Below are 14,369 nucleotides of genomic sequence, written 5' to 3'. Positions count from 1 at the left end.
AAACTCCTGTTTTCATCATCTCATGTGGACAATTTCAAGTCTTTTAAACCATTAGCATAAGGGATTATGCCATTCAAACAGCTTCTAATGTCTGTTTTTTTCAAAAGATTCCATTAAGTCCTTTTAAAAAATTTCACTGTAAGAAATTTGATTCTCTAAAGCTACAAATGGGTTAATTAAAATTTTGAGCATACATTTTTATGGCTAATGTAGTTAGAAATGAATGTCCTTCATGAAAAGTTAGCCATGTAAAGAACTCAGAAAGTAATAACCACATGTTCATTTGCTTTACAGAGTTCTATATAGGAACAATGAATAAAAGGTAATGTGTTTTTGAACAGAACAAAAAATTCATTCCAGTTAGTGGATTCCCAGTAGAGTATAGTGGATTTATTGATAGTCAACAAATGGAACTACTAAATGAGATGAGTCGTCATCTTCTGATCAGAAATTATGTTTTAATTTACATTAAAGAGACCCCTTTTAAAATAGTATATTGCTACCTTATTTGCTGTTCTTTATAAAGCTGTGAGGAAACTGAAATATGTAACAAAACAGTTATAAGAGAAGAAAAATATTTCAGATTGCTTTACTGAAGTTTAGTCCACTTTTTTGAGGTAAGCCCATTTCCCAGTGGCATAGAGCATACATCAATATATTGTGTTCTATTTAATTAAATTGATTGTTATAGTCTAATTTTGAATAAAAAGTAGGAAGTAAATTTGTTAATCTAATTTATTTGCCAGAGAAACTTTTCAGTGAAAGTAGATTTTAATGTCATTTGTCAAAGCACAACGCAGCAATGAATTGATTAGATACTTGAAAATACTCAGTTGGGAGAAAAAAGTAAAGTAATAGCTTTCAAGAAATGAGAAACATTTTCATAGTTCATCAGAAAGTTAGGGAAAGACAGAAAAGATAGATAATTACTTTTTAAATAATTCTTTAAAACTCTGAGTCCTGCAGGTAACATAATTATCAATCTAACACAAATTTCTGAAGAATGTTTTTGGTTATTTTTTCAATGTTCCTTTCTCTTTGCTACAGTCTCTACTACAATTATAAGGAACATTTATTTATTTATTTTTTAACATACACTTGAAGATTCTCAACATGTAGATGATTTCCTATAGAAGGTAAGAAATGACATATAAAGTCATTATATATTCTAAGTAACATACATGTACATTTTTTTCACTTGAATTAATCAGATCATTAAAAAGTGGGTTTCTAAAAAGCATTATGGGTAGCTGAAAAACATGATTTTTTTATGAAGGTCAATTATTTAAATTCAAGAGTTTTCGGTTTTCATCTGATGCATTTTCTCCATTATTATGTTTGGCAGATGGTCAGTTCCTTAAAAGTTTAATCATTAAGGGGTATTAAAAGACTTCATGAAGCATCTTCCATATTTCTGTGTAATTTCAGACAAGGAAGTTGCACCTGCAAAATCAAAGGTTGAAATGATTAAAAGTAATTAAGACCTCTAGAGTCAGGTGAAAAGCCCTCTATTTTAGTAGAAAAGACTTAAGCTTCAAATTACATGTTGGCACATTAGAGTTTTCATTTATATGTCCTACTTTCCTTTTGAAAATAATAATGTAAAATGATAATTTCATATCAAGATAAATTAAAACAAGTATTTTTGTTTATTAACATACTTAAATACTTAAAACAAGTATTAAGCTAAGTGTTTATGCTCAAATATAAACAAAAATTATGACACGTCTTTCTCCTTTCTTCACCTATCTATTGTAAAATGTTTTTATTGGTTCAAGGCCATTTCCATGTCAAAAAGAAGAATGGTAAAGAAAAGTTGTATGTTACTTTCTGTTGATAATTGTTTTATAGTTTTCTCATGTTAAAAGAATCCGGCCACAAACTGCTGTTTACATGTGCTATTCCTGATGCATTTCCATCATATTAATTCCTATGAATGATAGTGTCAACATTTCCTTAAGGAAAAATATTAAATGGATAGAACAGGTAATGTATGCCCCATATTACTAAATGAATAGTCTTCATATACATTGCCATAAGAACAAAATCTTTAGAGGTCAGTTTTCAAATTTCATCAATAATATCCTGATTTCAATGGTAGAGACATTGCTTTAAGGAAAGCTGTGACACTCTCCACAATCTATTTCTTTGTGTCTGAGTTCATGAGAGAAAAGGCCAGTTAAAATCTCAAAACATTTGTACAATATTAATGATTTGGAAAGGAGAGCATATAGATGTCATGTTATCATCCTTTCTAAGGAGAAGAGACTGACATGAGTTTGGAAACTAGCTAGCACACAGCAGCTGTGCCTAGGTTTGACCTCAAACCAAACCATACATCTATGGGGAGGTACTAGTTTCACTTTGAGTGAGAAGTCTCAAAATAAAATCCAGAAGGTGAAAATTTACAACTGAACATGATGAAATAAACAATATTTTGACATTCACAGAAGTAGAACAAAGATTTCCAGAATTCTATTTCTATTTGTCTCAGAAATGTATGATCAGGGATGTTAGTACACCACAAGGACAATTTAGCAATAGCACCTGACAGGTTATGATAGGTTATGAAGAGGATGTTGGTGTAGAAGCTTAAAGGCCCTGGCCACCTAGGATCTGCTTCAATTGGCTGAAAATTTATAAAATTTTGGGTAAATACATTTTCTCTCATAGCACTTGTTTTCTGAATTTTCATGTTCATTGAAACCAAAATATGAGAACAGCCCAGATAACCCTTGATGGATGGATTAAGAAAATGTAGTATATATATATATATATATTATAATTTTACTCATCCATTAGAAAGAATAGTATTGTACCGTGAGTAAGGAGAAGGAAAGAATTATATTAAGTGAATTGGAGTCAGACCCAGAGAAACAATGGTTGCATGATTTCTCTCATTAGTGGAAGACACAATGTGCCTAAAATTCTGTAAGCAAACATGCTTGGTGGAATGCAAGCAGTTCCAAATGAGTTAGCTGAACTATAATAAACACTATGGAAAGCACAAATAGTACAATTATTTTAGACAGACAAAGTCAAAGCCCAACAAAATAAGCATCAAGAAATGGGTATTTACAGGGAGCGCGGCCAAGTGGGAAGAGACGATGAAGTGAGGATCAGGGGAAGGATGAGAATTCATGTTATATACTACAAAATGAGGAAATGTAAAGCAAAGGGTGGGTCGAAGGGGGATGAGATTTTTGAAGGGGGAGACAGAACCAGATGCATTCTATTCATTCACTGCTCTGTTAAATGATTTCTTCCTTATACAACTACTTAGAGATAGTTTTAGAAAAGAAATTGGGATTGAATTAAATATGTTTTTGATAATTAAATTTCTAAATACTTAGCAATGAAAGGTATAAACATTATTAAATATTTCAAATTTTGTCTAGTAGGGCACATATTGCATTTATATTGTGTGTGTGTGTGTGTGTGTGTGTGTGTGTGTGTGTGTGTTTCCATACTGTTAGGCTTGAACTTATGGCCTGGGTACTATCCCTTAGATTTTGCTCAAAGGTAGTACTGTACCCCTTGAACCACACCCCACTTCATGCATCCATGTTTGATTCCAAGGGTACTGTGATAGTAGGAAAGAATACAGTACAAAAAATTTGAAAATTTGAATAGCAATCAAAAGAATTTTGTGGGGTTTGTTATTTATGTAAAAAGAAAAATTTCACAAGAAATTTAAAAAAACTCAAAGAAGTCTTGGTGAAAATGTGATAATAATGAGTAGAAGCATATTGGTTGAGATGCTGAATGCACAATAATTGACAAAAGAGAAAGAATGTTTATAATGTTAGATTCTTTTCTTTTTTCTTTTTTTATTGTGAAAATACCATACAGAGGGGTTACAATTACATGAGCAAAGTAATGAGTACATTTCTTATGAAGCATTGTTGCCTCCTCCTTTGTTTCCCCTTACCAGATTCTTTTCTAAACTTACTTTTCAATGATAGTACTGTCTTTAGGTTTGAATAGTGTAGACAGTAATTGTCAAGAGAATCAACCAAGTCTGTTAAGCGAGGAACACCATGCTTATCTTAGACTCCATACAAAATTATTCTGAATATTTTTTCATAGTTTAATAGATTTCCCTGGATTTTAGGATCTAAGAACAGAAATCATGAGTATTCATGTAAAAATGAATGTCCTTTGTAATTTGTTTATCAAGCTTGTTTTGTTTGAGTTCATAAATGTTAAAGAAGGTTAAGCATGGTAAAAGTATACATATATATAATTATATTTATAAACTTATTCATTTACTATTTTTTGTGCTAGTCCTGGGCTTGAACTCAGGACTAGGGCATTGTTGCTAAGCTTTTGTTGCTCAAGGCTAGCATTCTACCACTTGAGTTACATCTCTACTTCAGGCTTTTTTTGTGCTTCATTGGAGACGAGTCTCTTGGACTTTCCTGTCTATGCTGGCTTTGAACCGAGATTTTCAGATCTCAGTATCCTGAGTAGCTAGGATTACTGGTACCTGACTCAAACTTACTCCATTTATTGCGGAGTTATAGTGTTAAAATGTCAATAAACTGGAAGATGTGGCCCTGATTTCAACAGGTTATAGTTGTAATTAGCTAATTCCCACTTAAATGGCAATGCTTTAACAATCTCAAATAGTTACTTACACTTACTATATTTCTTGAAAGGAAAGAAAAATAGCTTAATCTGATTTTTTCAGATGATACTCTTCTAATGGTAGATTCTTCACAGAATTCAATTCTCCTGTATTTACTGTCATTTGAAAATGGTAGAATATCATTAATGAACAAATCCCTGTATTATGACAAAACATTGGCATTTCTTTATAGCTTTAATGCATTTGAGGAGAAAGAAAAACTTGAATTATTTCAATTATGAGAGGATCAGGCTAATATGATGCTTTTCGAGTGTCTGTATTAAGGTCCGGAGGTCATCATGAGAGAAGCAAAGGGAGAGTTATCTTTTCTATAGCATGAGAATATTAAGGCAGTTCCAGTGTGTTGTAACTACTGGGAATGAAAGGTGTTGAGAGGAAATACCAAAGGGATTGGTCTACATTCATGTATATTTATGAAGAAAATTTATTGTGTTGTCATTTCAACCCTGACTTGCATATAATGGTCAATAATTACATAGTCTGTCCCAAATAACTAAATCTGAGTTTTTATTTTTGGAATGAAATGTTAATGTGAATTTTTTAAAGGATAAGATGCACTTTGCTTTCTAAAAGTTTCTTTTTTTTTCTTTTTTAATTTTTTTGTTGTGGGGACTGAACTGTGTGGGGTGCTGTCCCTCAGCTCTTCAGCTCAAGGTTAGCACTCTACCACTTGAGCCACAGTGCCATTTCCAGCTTTTTCTGCTCATGTGGTGCTGAGGAATCGAACTCAGGGCCTCATGCATGTAAGGCAGGCACTCTACCACTAAGCAACCTTTCCAGCCCTAAAAGCTTCTTAGTATCAGTATACCAATTGAATAGAGAAATGTTTGAAAAGGTGAAATGTAAGATAATAAACCAAAACAGAGATTTATAAGTAAATTTCTGTCAACTAGTCTATTGTGAAATGTAAAATCGAATACAGATATTGCTACTTATTCAAATTGTACTCACAATTGGACTCAGCCTCTGGAATTTGAGAGCCGGTTTCTACCAATCCGATCCATGGGGATACCAAATCGCTTTTTTGGATGATCTACTACTTTCCTGAAACAAACCAAGAAGAACATTTTAAAGATAAAGTCCAAGTTATTTGTCATTAGTTTTATTTTTTCTACTTCAAGTAGTTTTTCAGGAGTTGAAATAGTTACCATTCTCTAGTTGCCATTCTTGGACTTTGGACATTTGTAGAGAAAACTAAAGCTTAAAGAAGTCAGCATTCAATGTTTTTTTATTTGCATTTCTTTTATGGCTAGAGAAGTTGAGCATTTCTTTATGTGTCTATTGCCCATTCTTATTTCCTTTTCAGAGAAGTCTCTAAATCTTTAGCCCACGTATTAATTGGGTGGTTGTTTCTTTGAGGATTTGTTGTTGGGGGATTTAATTTTTTGAGTTTTAAGTGTATTTTAGATATGAGGCCCTTGTTCGTTGTATGGTTAGTGAAGATCTTCTCCTAATCTGTGGACTTTCTATTGATCTTGCTTGCTATGTCCTTTGCCAGGCAGAAGCTCTGCAGTTTCATGCAATCCCATTTGTCCCATTTGTTGTGTTTCTGGGTCTTTTTTAAAGAAAATTTCAACCTGTGCCAAGGAGCCCTAGAGTTTCTCCTATTCCTTCCTGTAATGTTTTCAGGGTGTTTGCTTTGACTTCAAGGTCTTTGATTCATTTGATCCATTTAGAGTTGATTCAAGTGCAGGGTGATATATGGGGATCTAGCATTAGTTTTCTACAGGTGGTTAACCAATTTTTCCAGCACCATTTACTGAAGAGGCTGTCTTTCTTCCATTCTACATCACGGTTAGAATTGCTATCATCAAGAAATCTAATAACAACAGATGCTGGAGGGGATGTGGCCAAAAGGGAATCCTACTGCATTGTTGGTGGGAATGTAAACTTGTTCAACCACTTTGGAAAGCAGTATTGAGGTTCCTCAAAAAACTCCACATAGAGCTCCCCTATGACCCAGCATCTCACTTTTGGGCATTTAACCCAAATGATCACAAACAAGGCCACACTAAAGCTACCAGCACAATTATGTCTATGGCAGTGTTATTCACCATAGCTAAGATATGAAACCAACCCAGATGCCACTTAGTAGATGAATGGAAAGGAAATGGAAAGAGTTGGAAAAAATTATGTTAAGTGAAGTAAACCAGTCTCAAAGAAACCTAGGTCCCATAGTTTCCCTTATCTGCAATAACTAGTATATGTCTAGGACAAGCAGAAAAGGTCAAAAGCTGTGTACATATGACCATATAACTTGATACTAAACCAAATGAACCCCAAGATAGGGACACAAAAGGTTTTATCTTTGTTGCTATTCTTTTAAATATACTTATAATGTATTATGTGATTTTTTTGTTTCTTTTTATGTTCATCCCCCATGGTACAACCCCTGTTGACACTGTATTTGATTCCGGTGCCCTGCATCTTGTATATACATTTTTCTAATTAGTGGAGGTGAAGGGAAATAACAAAATGCTGAAATGAGGATACAGGATGACCCATTGTAACAATGAGATGTACAAGACAGTATGTTGAAAATGAACTTCACAACATTGCATTGGGGGTGAGGGTGAGAGGAGTTGGAGAGGAAAGGGATGGTAGGGGAAAAATAAAGGAAGGTGTAGCAATAAAAAAATTGTTTTAACAAAAAAAAAGAAGTCAGCATTCAAATTTAAATAGAACATAGGAAAACCCAGGTCTATGAGCCTAACTGCTTGATTAGGTAGAATTATTCAAAGGTTCTGAAGACCATAGAGAAAAATGGAAATATAAAGGGCTTTTATTTCCAGACTATACATGTACAATATATAAGCATTGCTTAATTTATTCAAAAAATTATTGATCTGAAGCACACCTACCTGCCACCTGCTGTGCTGAGTGTTGTGCGTACAGACATGATAAAAATAGCCATGGCACTTGCTATAGTGCTTACCCGAAATGTTTAGGAGTAAGTGATCTATATAATACTTTTTATATAAGGTAGCCTTCCTTTATTTGTTGGCTTACATTCACCGTTCATTTAAATAGGCTCTTTTTAAATTTATTTTCTTTAATTGTGTTTATATTGAAGTTTGAACTCAGGCTTTGAATGCTGTCCCTTAGTTTTTCTGCTCAAAGCTAGTGCTCTACCACTTGAACCATTACTCCACTTCTGGCTTTTTGGTGGCTAATTGAAGTTAAGAATCTCGCAGACTTCACAGCTAGGGTTGATGTTGAACTACAATCCTTATAGCTCATGCTTGTGAATAGCTAGGATTACAGGTGTGAGCCACCAACATCTGGCTGGCTCTTGGTCTTGATCTCATAAGAATTTGAGTCCTAGTCAGAAATTGGATTAGTTAAATATAAATCAAGGGAAAACCAAAACCAAACCAAACAAAAAACAGTTAAAGCATACTTCTACCATAGCTTTACCAATACTGCTCTTCAAACATCTAGAAACATACCCCTTTAAGATGTGCTTGTTGTTTGCACTTTTTTGGTGACTTTCTTTTTTTGTTTTCAATTGGTATTATAAAGGTGATATACAGAGGGGTTATGGTTACTTAAGTAAGGTAAAGAGTACATTTCTTTTTGGACAATGTCCCTCTTCCCTTGCTTTCTCCGTTTTTCTTTTCTCGTCTCCACAAGTTGTATGATTCATCTTCAACATAGTGCTTAGTGAGTATCACTACTACATTTGTTCACACTTTGTCCCACCATGTCTGTGTCCTTCCCTTACCCTCCCCCAAACAGATACATTTACATACAAAACAAGAAGTGCAGAAAACAAAAAAAGTAACAAAAACTTCTTGTTTCTATTTCTTGGAGTTCCCTCCTTTGGTCTCACTGTGTAAATATCTAGAGTCTGGTATAATTTATCACATCCTAGTGCATTTTTAAAAACCATCCAGCATGTTTACTTGTAGATTTATAGGCACATTCTAGTTACAACAAATGAGGGAAACCATGCAACCTGTTTCTTTGGATCTGGCTTACTTCACTTAATATAAATTTTTTTCCAATTCTTTCCATTTTCCTACTAATGGTATCATATCATTCTTTCTAATGGAAGTAGAATTCCATTGTGTATATATGCCACATTTTCTCCATCCATTCATCCATTGAGGGCCCAAGTTGACTACATAGTTTGCAAATGGTTAATCAGATGGGAAATGTGCAATTTGTAAAATTAGCTTAAAATGAATGATTAAGAATCATTAACAAAACTAGGCATGTGACTCATGCTTTAAGTTCTTGATGTAAATAGAAATAATGGCTGTTGGGAAATTAAATCTTTATTTTAAATAATTCTGAATTGAAGCAGTTATTTTTCTGTGGTAGTCAGAAGAATGGCTTCTCCTGATGTCCATGCCATAATTCTTTCAATTTGAACATATGTCCTTTCACACAGCAAAACTGATTCTGCAGACAGGATTAGATTTGAGATCCACGAAGTAAGAAGATTATTGTGTTATTATCCGAGTGGATCCAATCTAGTTACTAGAGTCTTTAAGAAGAGATGATAATACGATTTTTCTCCAAGTGATTTTTGTGTCCAAATATAATGGGGCTAATATATAATATATAGTGGGGGTTTTAACCCTCTAATTCATTTTCTGAATATTTTATCATTATAACTACAAAATGGGTAAGGCAAAAAAAGCCACTTGAGATGGAGGAGAAAGTTCAAGGGTAGACTTAGTCTAATAGGAAGAGGAAGTGAACCACCAAACCTTTCCAGGTGGTTGAAAGACTTAAAAGAGGAACAAACAGCAGCTGAGAGATTGTGTATGTTATCATTTCAATAGATGGTGCCATGAAAAATAATCATTTTACTTTTTAAAGAAACATATGATGCGCTTACAAACTAGATAGCTCAAAGCACAATATTTTATTGGTTCCTAACTACCAATTTATTTTTTTCAAAATTAAGATTAAAAATAGTATTTTTCTTCTTTTGCTTTACAACAGTCAGATCTTTCAAACTCCAGCAAATGAAAGGCAGCAGTTGTAGTGTTGAAGGCAGAACAGCAACTTCCTACCATCTCTTCCTTTCTTTTTCTCTTCTTTTCCCTCTGTCCTCATTTCTTTTTTCCCTCTTTTTTCATTCTAGATATTGTCTAAAAAATTAGGAACCAGGAAATGTAGTACTCAAACTGTGATGACCGTCATTTTGATCTGCAATTCTGTCATTCTAACTTTCTCTATCCTTCTTTTCCCCTTCTTCCCTTTTTCCTTCCCTTCCATTTCTCCCTTTCTCCTTCTCTATCTCTCCCTCCTTCTCTCCTTCCTTCTTTCCTTTCTCCCTTCTTCCCTCTCTCCCATCCTGACTTCTTGCTTTCTTGCCTTCCTGCCTTGCTGGCTTTTTTTTATTAAAAAAAAACCCCAAAACTACTATTTTCATCTTTTAGGGTGTTATTCATTTAGCATATTTATTTGTTACATAATATTTGAATGTATTTGTGCATATTTGTACTTATTTTGGTTATACAGTGATGAATAAGACAAATATTACCTCTTAAAGTTTACATTTTACAAAGAATAGAGTGAATGAGGTAATATACTTGAAGATATTTTATACATTTTAACTGATAGCAGCCCAGTCCAATTGTATTCAGATAACTAAGTTTTCTACAACCCGAGAACTTTATAATATCTAAAAAGTTCAATGAAGTGTCCAGGTATATGGTTTTCTTTCTTTTTCTACATATACATTTACATTTCCTTACAGTAGAGGATGGCAAAGTGGGTAGAGAATTTGGCTGGGTGTGGCTTTAGTCTAATAATGAATCCATAATTACTTTGATTCATATTATCAGATTTGGGATTATTTACAAGTTTGTAGTATCTATATAGTGAACTTGAAAAGCACATATTCTCACACATATAAATCCACTCATCATTTAATTTTTTGCACTAATATGGAAGTAAAACAATTTTTTCCATAAAACAAAATCATTGTAGCTCTTAGTAATTTAAAACTTTTTGTATCATGTTAATAAATTCAGAAACAAAATAACTAGCTTGTAGTTGTTTCAACATTTTTGCTGATAGGAAATGTATAAATACACATGTAATATTATGTAAGACATGCATGAATGAGAATATACAGTGTGGAAATAGAGGTTAAAGAAATATTTCTAAGATCAAAAGTGAAGCATTCTGTACATTCTGACTATTTAGTCCCTCTTGTGACAAAATGATGGTATGACATGGTTAAAATATAAGCATTTTCATTAAAAAATATTCTGCATGTAGTTTAAAGGTATAGCCTATTAAACTGAGATGAACAGAATGGTTAGATTGATTGTTTAAAATACAGTGTGGACTTCCTGTGTTAAATAGGATTTTGTTTACTGTTTATGTTCTTGGGTAATTTCATTATTCTAAAAAGTCTGTTAGAAAAAAATTGTATTTCAACATTTTGAAAATCATTTCACATATACAAAAGAGTATGCATTTACCTGGGTTCAGATTGGAGAAAGTAAAAGGGAACATTCTTGTTTATAGCACGAGCATAAGAGATAGAAAATTGGCATGCCTTTAGAAATCCTCCTGTCCTCTTTCCCTAGTGCCTTGCTCTTGTGGCTCTGCCTCAGCAACTGAGACTTAGTCTAGTCATATCTTCGCTTTCCTCATTTTATAATCTATGTGATGATTCTTGAAAAACCTCTTATTTGGTTTAGGCAGCATTAAAGTTGTACTTAAAGTGTATCATGTACTGAAATCCTAATGCACAGCAAGATGACAGTAGCTAATATTAATACCCTTAGTAGCAGTTGTACTAATAATTCTATACCAATAATAATATAGTAATATTACTATGTTAATCATAATACGACAATAATATTACTATTACAATAATTATAATACTACTTCTATAATATATGATTGTACTATTGTATATTATTATATAGTAATATATAATTATAATTATAATAGCAATAGTACTATAGCATTACTACTATATCAATCATAACACTATGGTAATAGTAAGATTACTATAGTATGATTACTATAGTAATAGTAAGATTACTATAGTAATATTAGTATATGAATTAATATGACTATAATAGTAATGTTACTATATTATTAGGGACACAGGTTAATATTTTTAGCTATATAAACCATGTCTGTATGATGTGTTTTGGATATTTAAATTTGCTGAGGCCAGATTTCAAGTGATCTGATCATGAAAAAGGCAAATAGTTGTGCAAAATGATAGGTGTGTTAATTTGTTTGAGTGTGGCAATAATTTCAAAATGTGTACACATCAAATGCTGTTATATGTTCTACATATAAAGTTTTTAGTCAATTATTCTTCAACAAAGATGCAAAAGTAAGAAGATTCATGCATGTATTGCCTTCATTTCAGCAAATATTGTGTAGTCTGAAATTTCTTGATATTGACATGTGTGCAATAGATGAAAATTTAATGTATTTTCTTTTTATTGTTGTTATATACTGTAGCAATAAAATTTTTTTAAACATGGCTTTGTATTCACTAAAGGTTTACTATTACATAGCAAGTTATTTTCTAAATTTGTGCTAATTTACTATTTGTAACTGCATGAGATCAATGTATAATGATTTCTATGATTTCAAATCTATACCAATACTTGCTGTGTTTTTAATTTTGACCATATGATGCCTTAGTAAGCATCCTATTTAAGTTTTTATTGATATTCTCTGAATTCTAGTGGCATTGTTTACCTTTACGTTAGTTTGGATCTTTAGTTTTGGAAATGCTTGTTTCAATTTACTGTTTTTCTATAAGCATGTATTTCTTTTGAATATTGAGTTGTGGGAGAACTTAGAACACTCTGAATGTTAGATTTTTGTCAATTACATAACTGCAATTAATTTTTCTTACTGTGTAATAAATCTTTAATGTTTTAACACATCAATAATTTTGCTTCTTATTTCAGAATCATCTCCATCCTAATAATAGATTCAACTCAAATTTCATGGAAATGTTGTTGCAGTTTTGGCTAGAATTGTCTTGATTCTTAGGGACAAAATAAGTATATGGAAACTCAAATCTTTATGATATTGAGTCTTACTATCAAAATCACTATCATTTATACAATCTTTAAATACACTGTTTTCTCCACAGAGATGATCTTAGCTTGCTTACCAAACACAAGGCCATAAGTCAAATCTAAATATGCCCCCCCCAAAGAAAAACAAGAAAGAAAATAAAAGCAAGAAAGCCAAAGAGAGACAGGAAAGAGAGAGAGAGAGAAAGAGAGAGAGAGAGAGAGCAAAGGACCTAGTTAGATTTGTGGTAAGTTTAAGAAAATGTGTTGTTGGTGTTTTTAATAGGTGTCCTTTACTTGACTACAGAAAGCCCTGTAATTGATATTAATGATAATAAGCTTGCTTTTGTTATTAATTTACTGAATACTTTTTCTCTACTTATTGAGATATTTAGCTTATTTCTTTGGTTTGTTAATTCCATTACTTTTCTAAAGTATGCCAACATTATGTATTATTTTTATGGCAAACCCATGAATATACATTGCCTTTATAATATATTAATGGATTTTCTTTTGCTACCTCTTGTAGAAATTTTATACTTAGGATTATTAATGTTGTCAAAGTGTAACTTTCTTTTCTTGGTGTGTGTGTGTGTGTGTGTGTGTGTGTGTGTGTGTTGTCCAAAAGGAGAAGCAGAGTGCTGCTAATACAGAATGTTCCTTTCACTGGTTCAGTAATTTAGTTCAGGAAATCAGGGAACTAGATAATAGTATAAAGTGTATATGAGGACATTAGCAAAGAATCAGATTCCAGTATGGCCATAATCCTGCCACAATTAAGTCTCCTGGACAGAGCTGACAGTATAACCAAGAATGCTGTGGAAATGACCGCAAGCAAAGAAATAAAAGCTGTAAGAACTTCTACCTAGCTTTGTTGGGTCATTAGCTGGTGGAAGAAGAGAGAGGAGCCAGCGGCCATTTCCTAAGTACAGTCTAACAACCTTATAAAGCAATTTACACAGCAAAGAGAGGAGCTCCTGCCAATAACCAGTGAGGAGCCCAGATTTGGAAGTGGATACTCCATCCCTAGCAGAGTATTCCAATGACAACCGCCCTGATAAACAAATTCATCGTAACCCTAGAGTAACGCTATGATAATAAAGAATGCATACAGTTGTATTAAATTACTCAGATTTGTCACATAGTATATGTGTAAGCCAATTAAAATGAAAAAAAATCTCAGCAAGACCTTGCAAAAGATAAGAAGGAAATAAACTCCACAGAATGGTAATTAAATTTAAAGTAGACTATTAGATTTTGTGGTGTGTGTGTGTGTGTGTGTGTGTGTGTGTGTGTGTGTGTGTGTGTGTGTGTGTGTGTGTGTGTGTGTGAATTATAATCCCTAGGAATGGACCATATAAACAGTCGTTCAGAAAGAAATCACCAGCACTGGAATAAAATAATGAGATCTAAGTAACTATTAAGGAACCTGGGGCCAGGTTCACTGAAGATGCTACAGAGTTGTAGTATAGTACAGAAGGGACATACATTCACTTGGCTCATGAACCTACTTGAAGATCTTTGGGAAAGTTTTAAAACTACTATTCAATAGGTGGGTCTAGACAAAAATACTTTACAGACTTTTCCTTTTGGAAGATGGGTAATATGCATTATAATCCTATGTATGGAATCCTATGTAATTTCTCTTTTAGGAGAATGTTTTAAATTTATTTTCATCAATAGGTTGGGCAGGG

At 32.9% G+C, this 14,369-nt stretch overlaps 1 protein-coding gene across 2 annotated transcripts in view; it reads right to left on the bottom strand.

Moving 5' to 3' along the window:
- Window positions 1–754: 754 nt before the first annotated feature.
- Window positions 755–14,369, bottom strand: part of Ostn (osteocrin) — a 39,357-nt gene continuing 25,742 nt past the window's right edge. For both annotated transcript variants that reach the window (XM_070028694.1, XM_070028695.1), the window contains 2 exons: window positions 5,603–5,695; window positions 755–1,443 (listed from right to left, as the gene is read on the bottom strand). In XM_070028694.1, the coding sequence (XP_069884795.1) occupies window positions 5,611–5,695 (85 nt within the window). In that variant the 3' untranslated portion in view covers window positions 755–1,443; window positions 5,603–5,610. The remainder of the gene's footprint in view (window positions 1,444–5,602; window positions 5,696–14,369) is intronic.

This window comes from Dipodomys merriami, unplaced genomic scaffold, assembly GCF_024711535.1.
Source record: "Dipodomys merriami isolate MVZ:Mamm:240054 unplaced genomic scaffold, mDipMer1.0.p SCAF_2, whole genome shotgun sequence".
NCBI classification, from domain to species: domain Eukaryota; kingdom Metazoa; phylum Chordata; class Mammalia; order Rodentia; family Heteromyidae; genus Dipodomys; species Dipodomys merriami.
The sequence above is the reverse complement of the archived record's forward strand: the minus strand, read 5'-3'. Positions and strand labels throughout refer to the sequence as shown.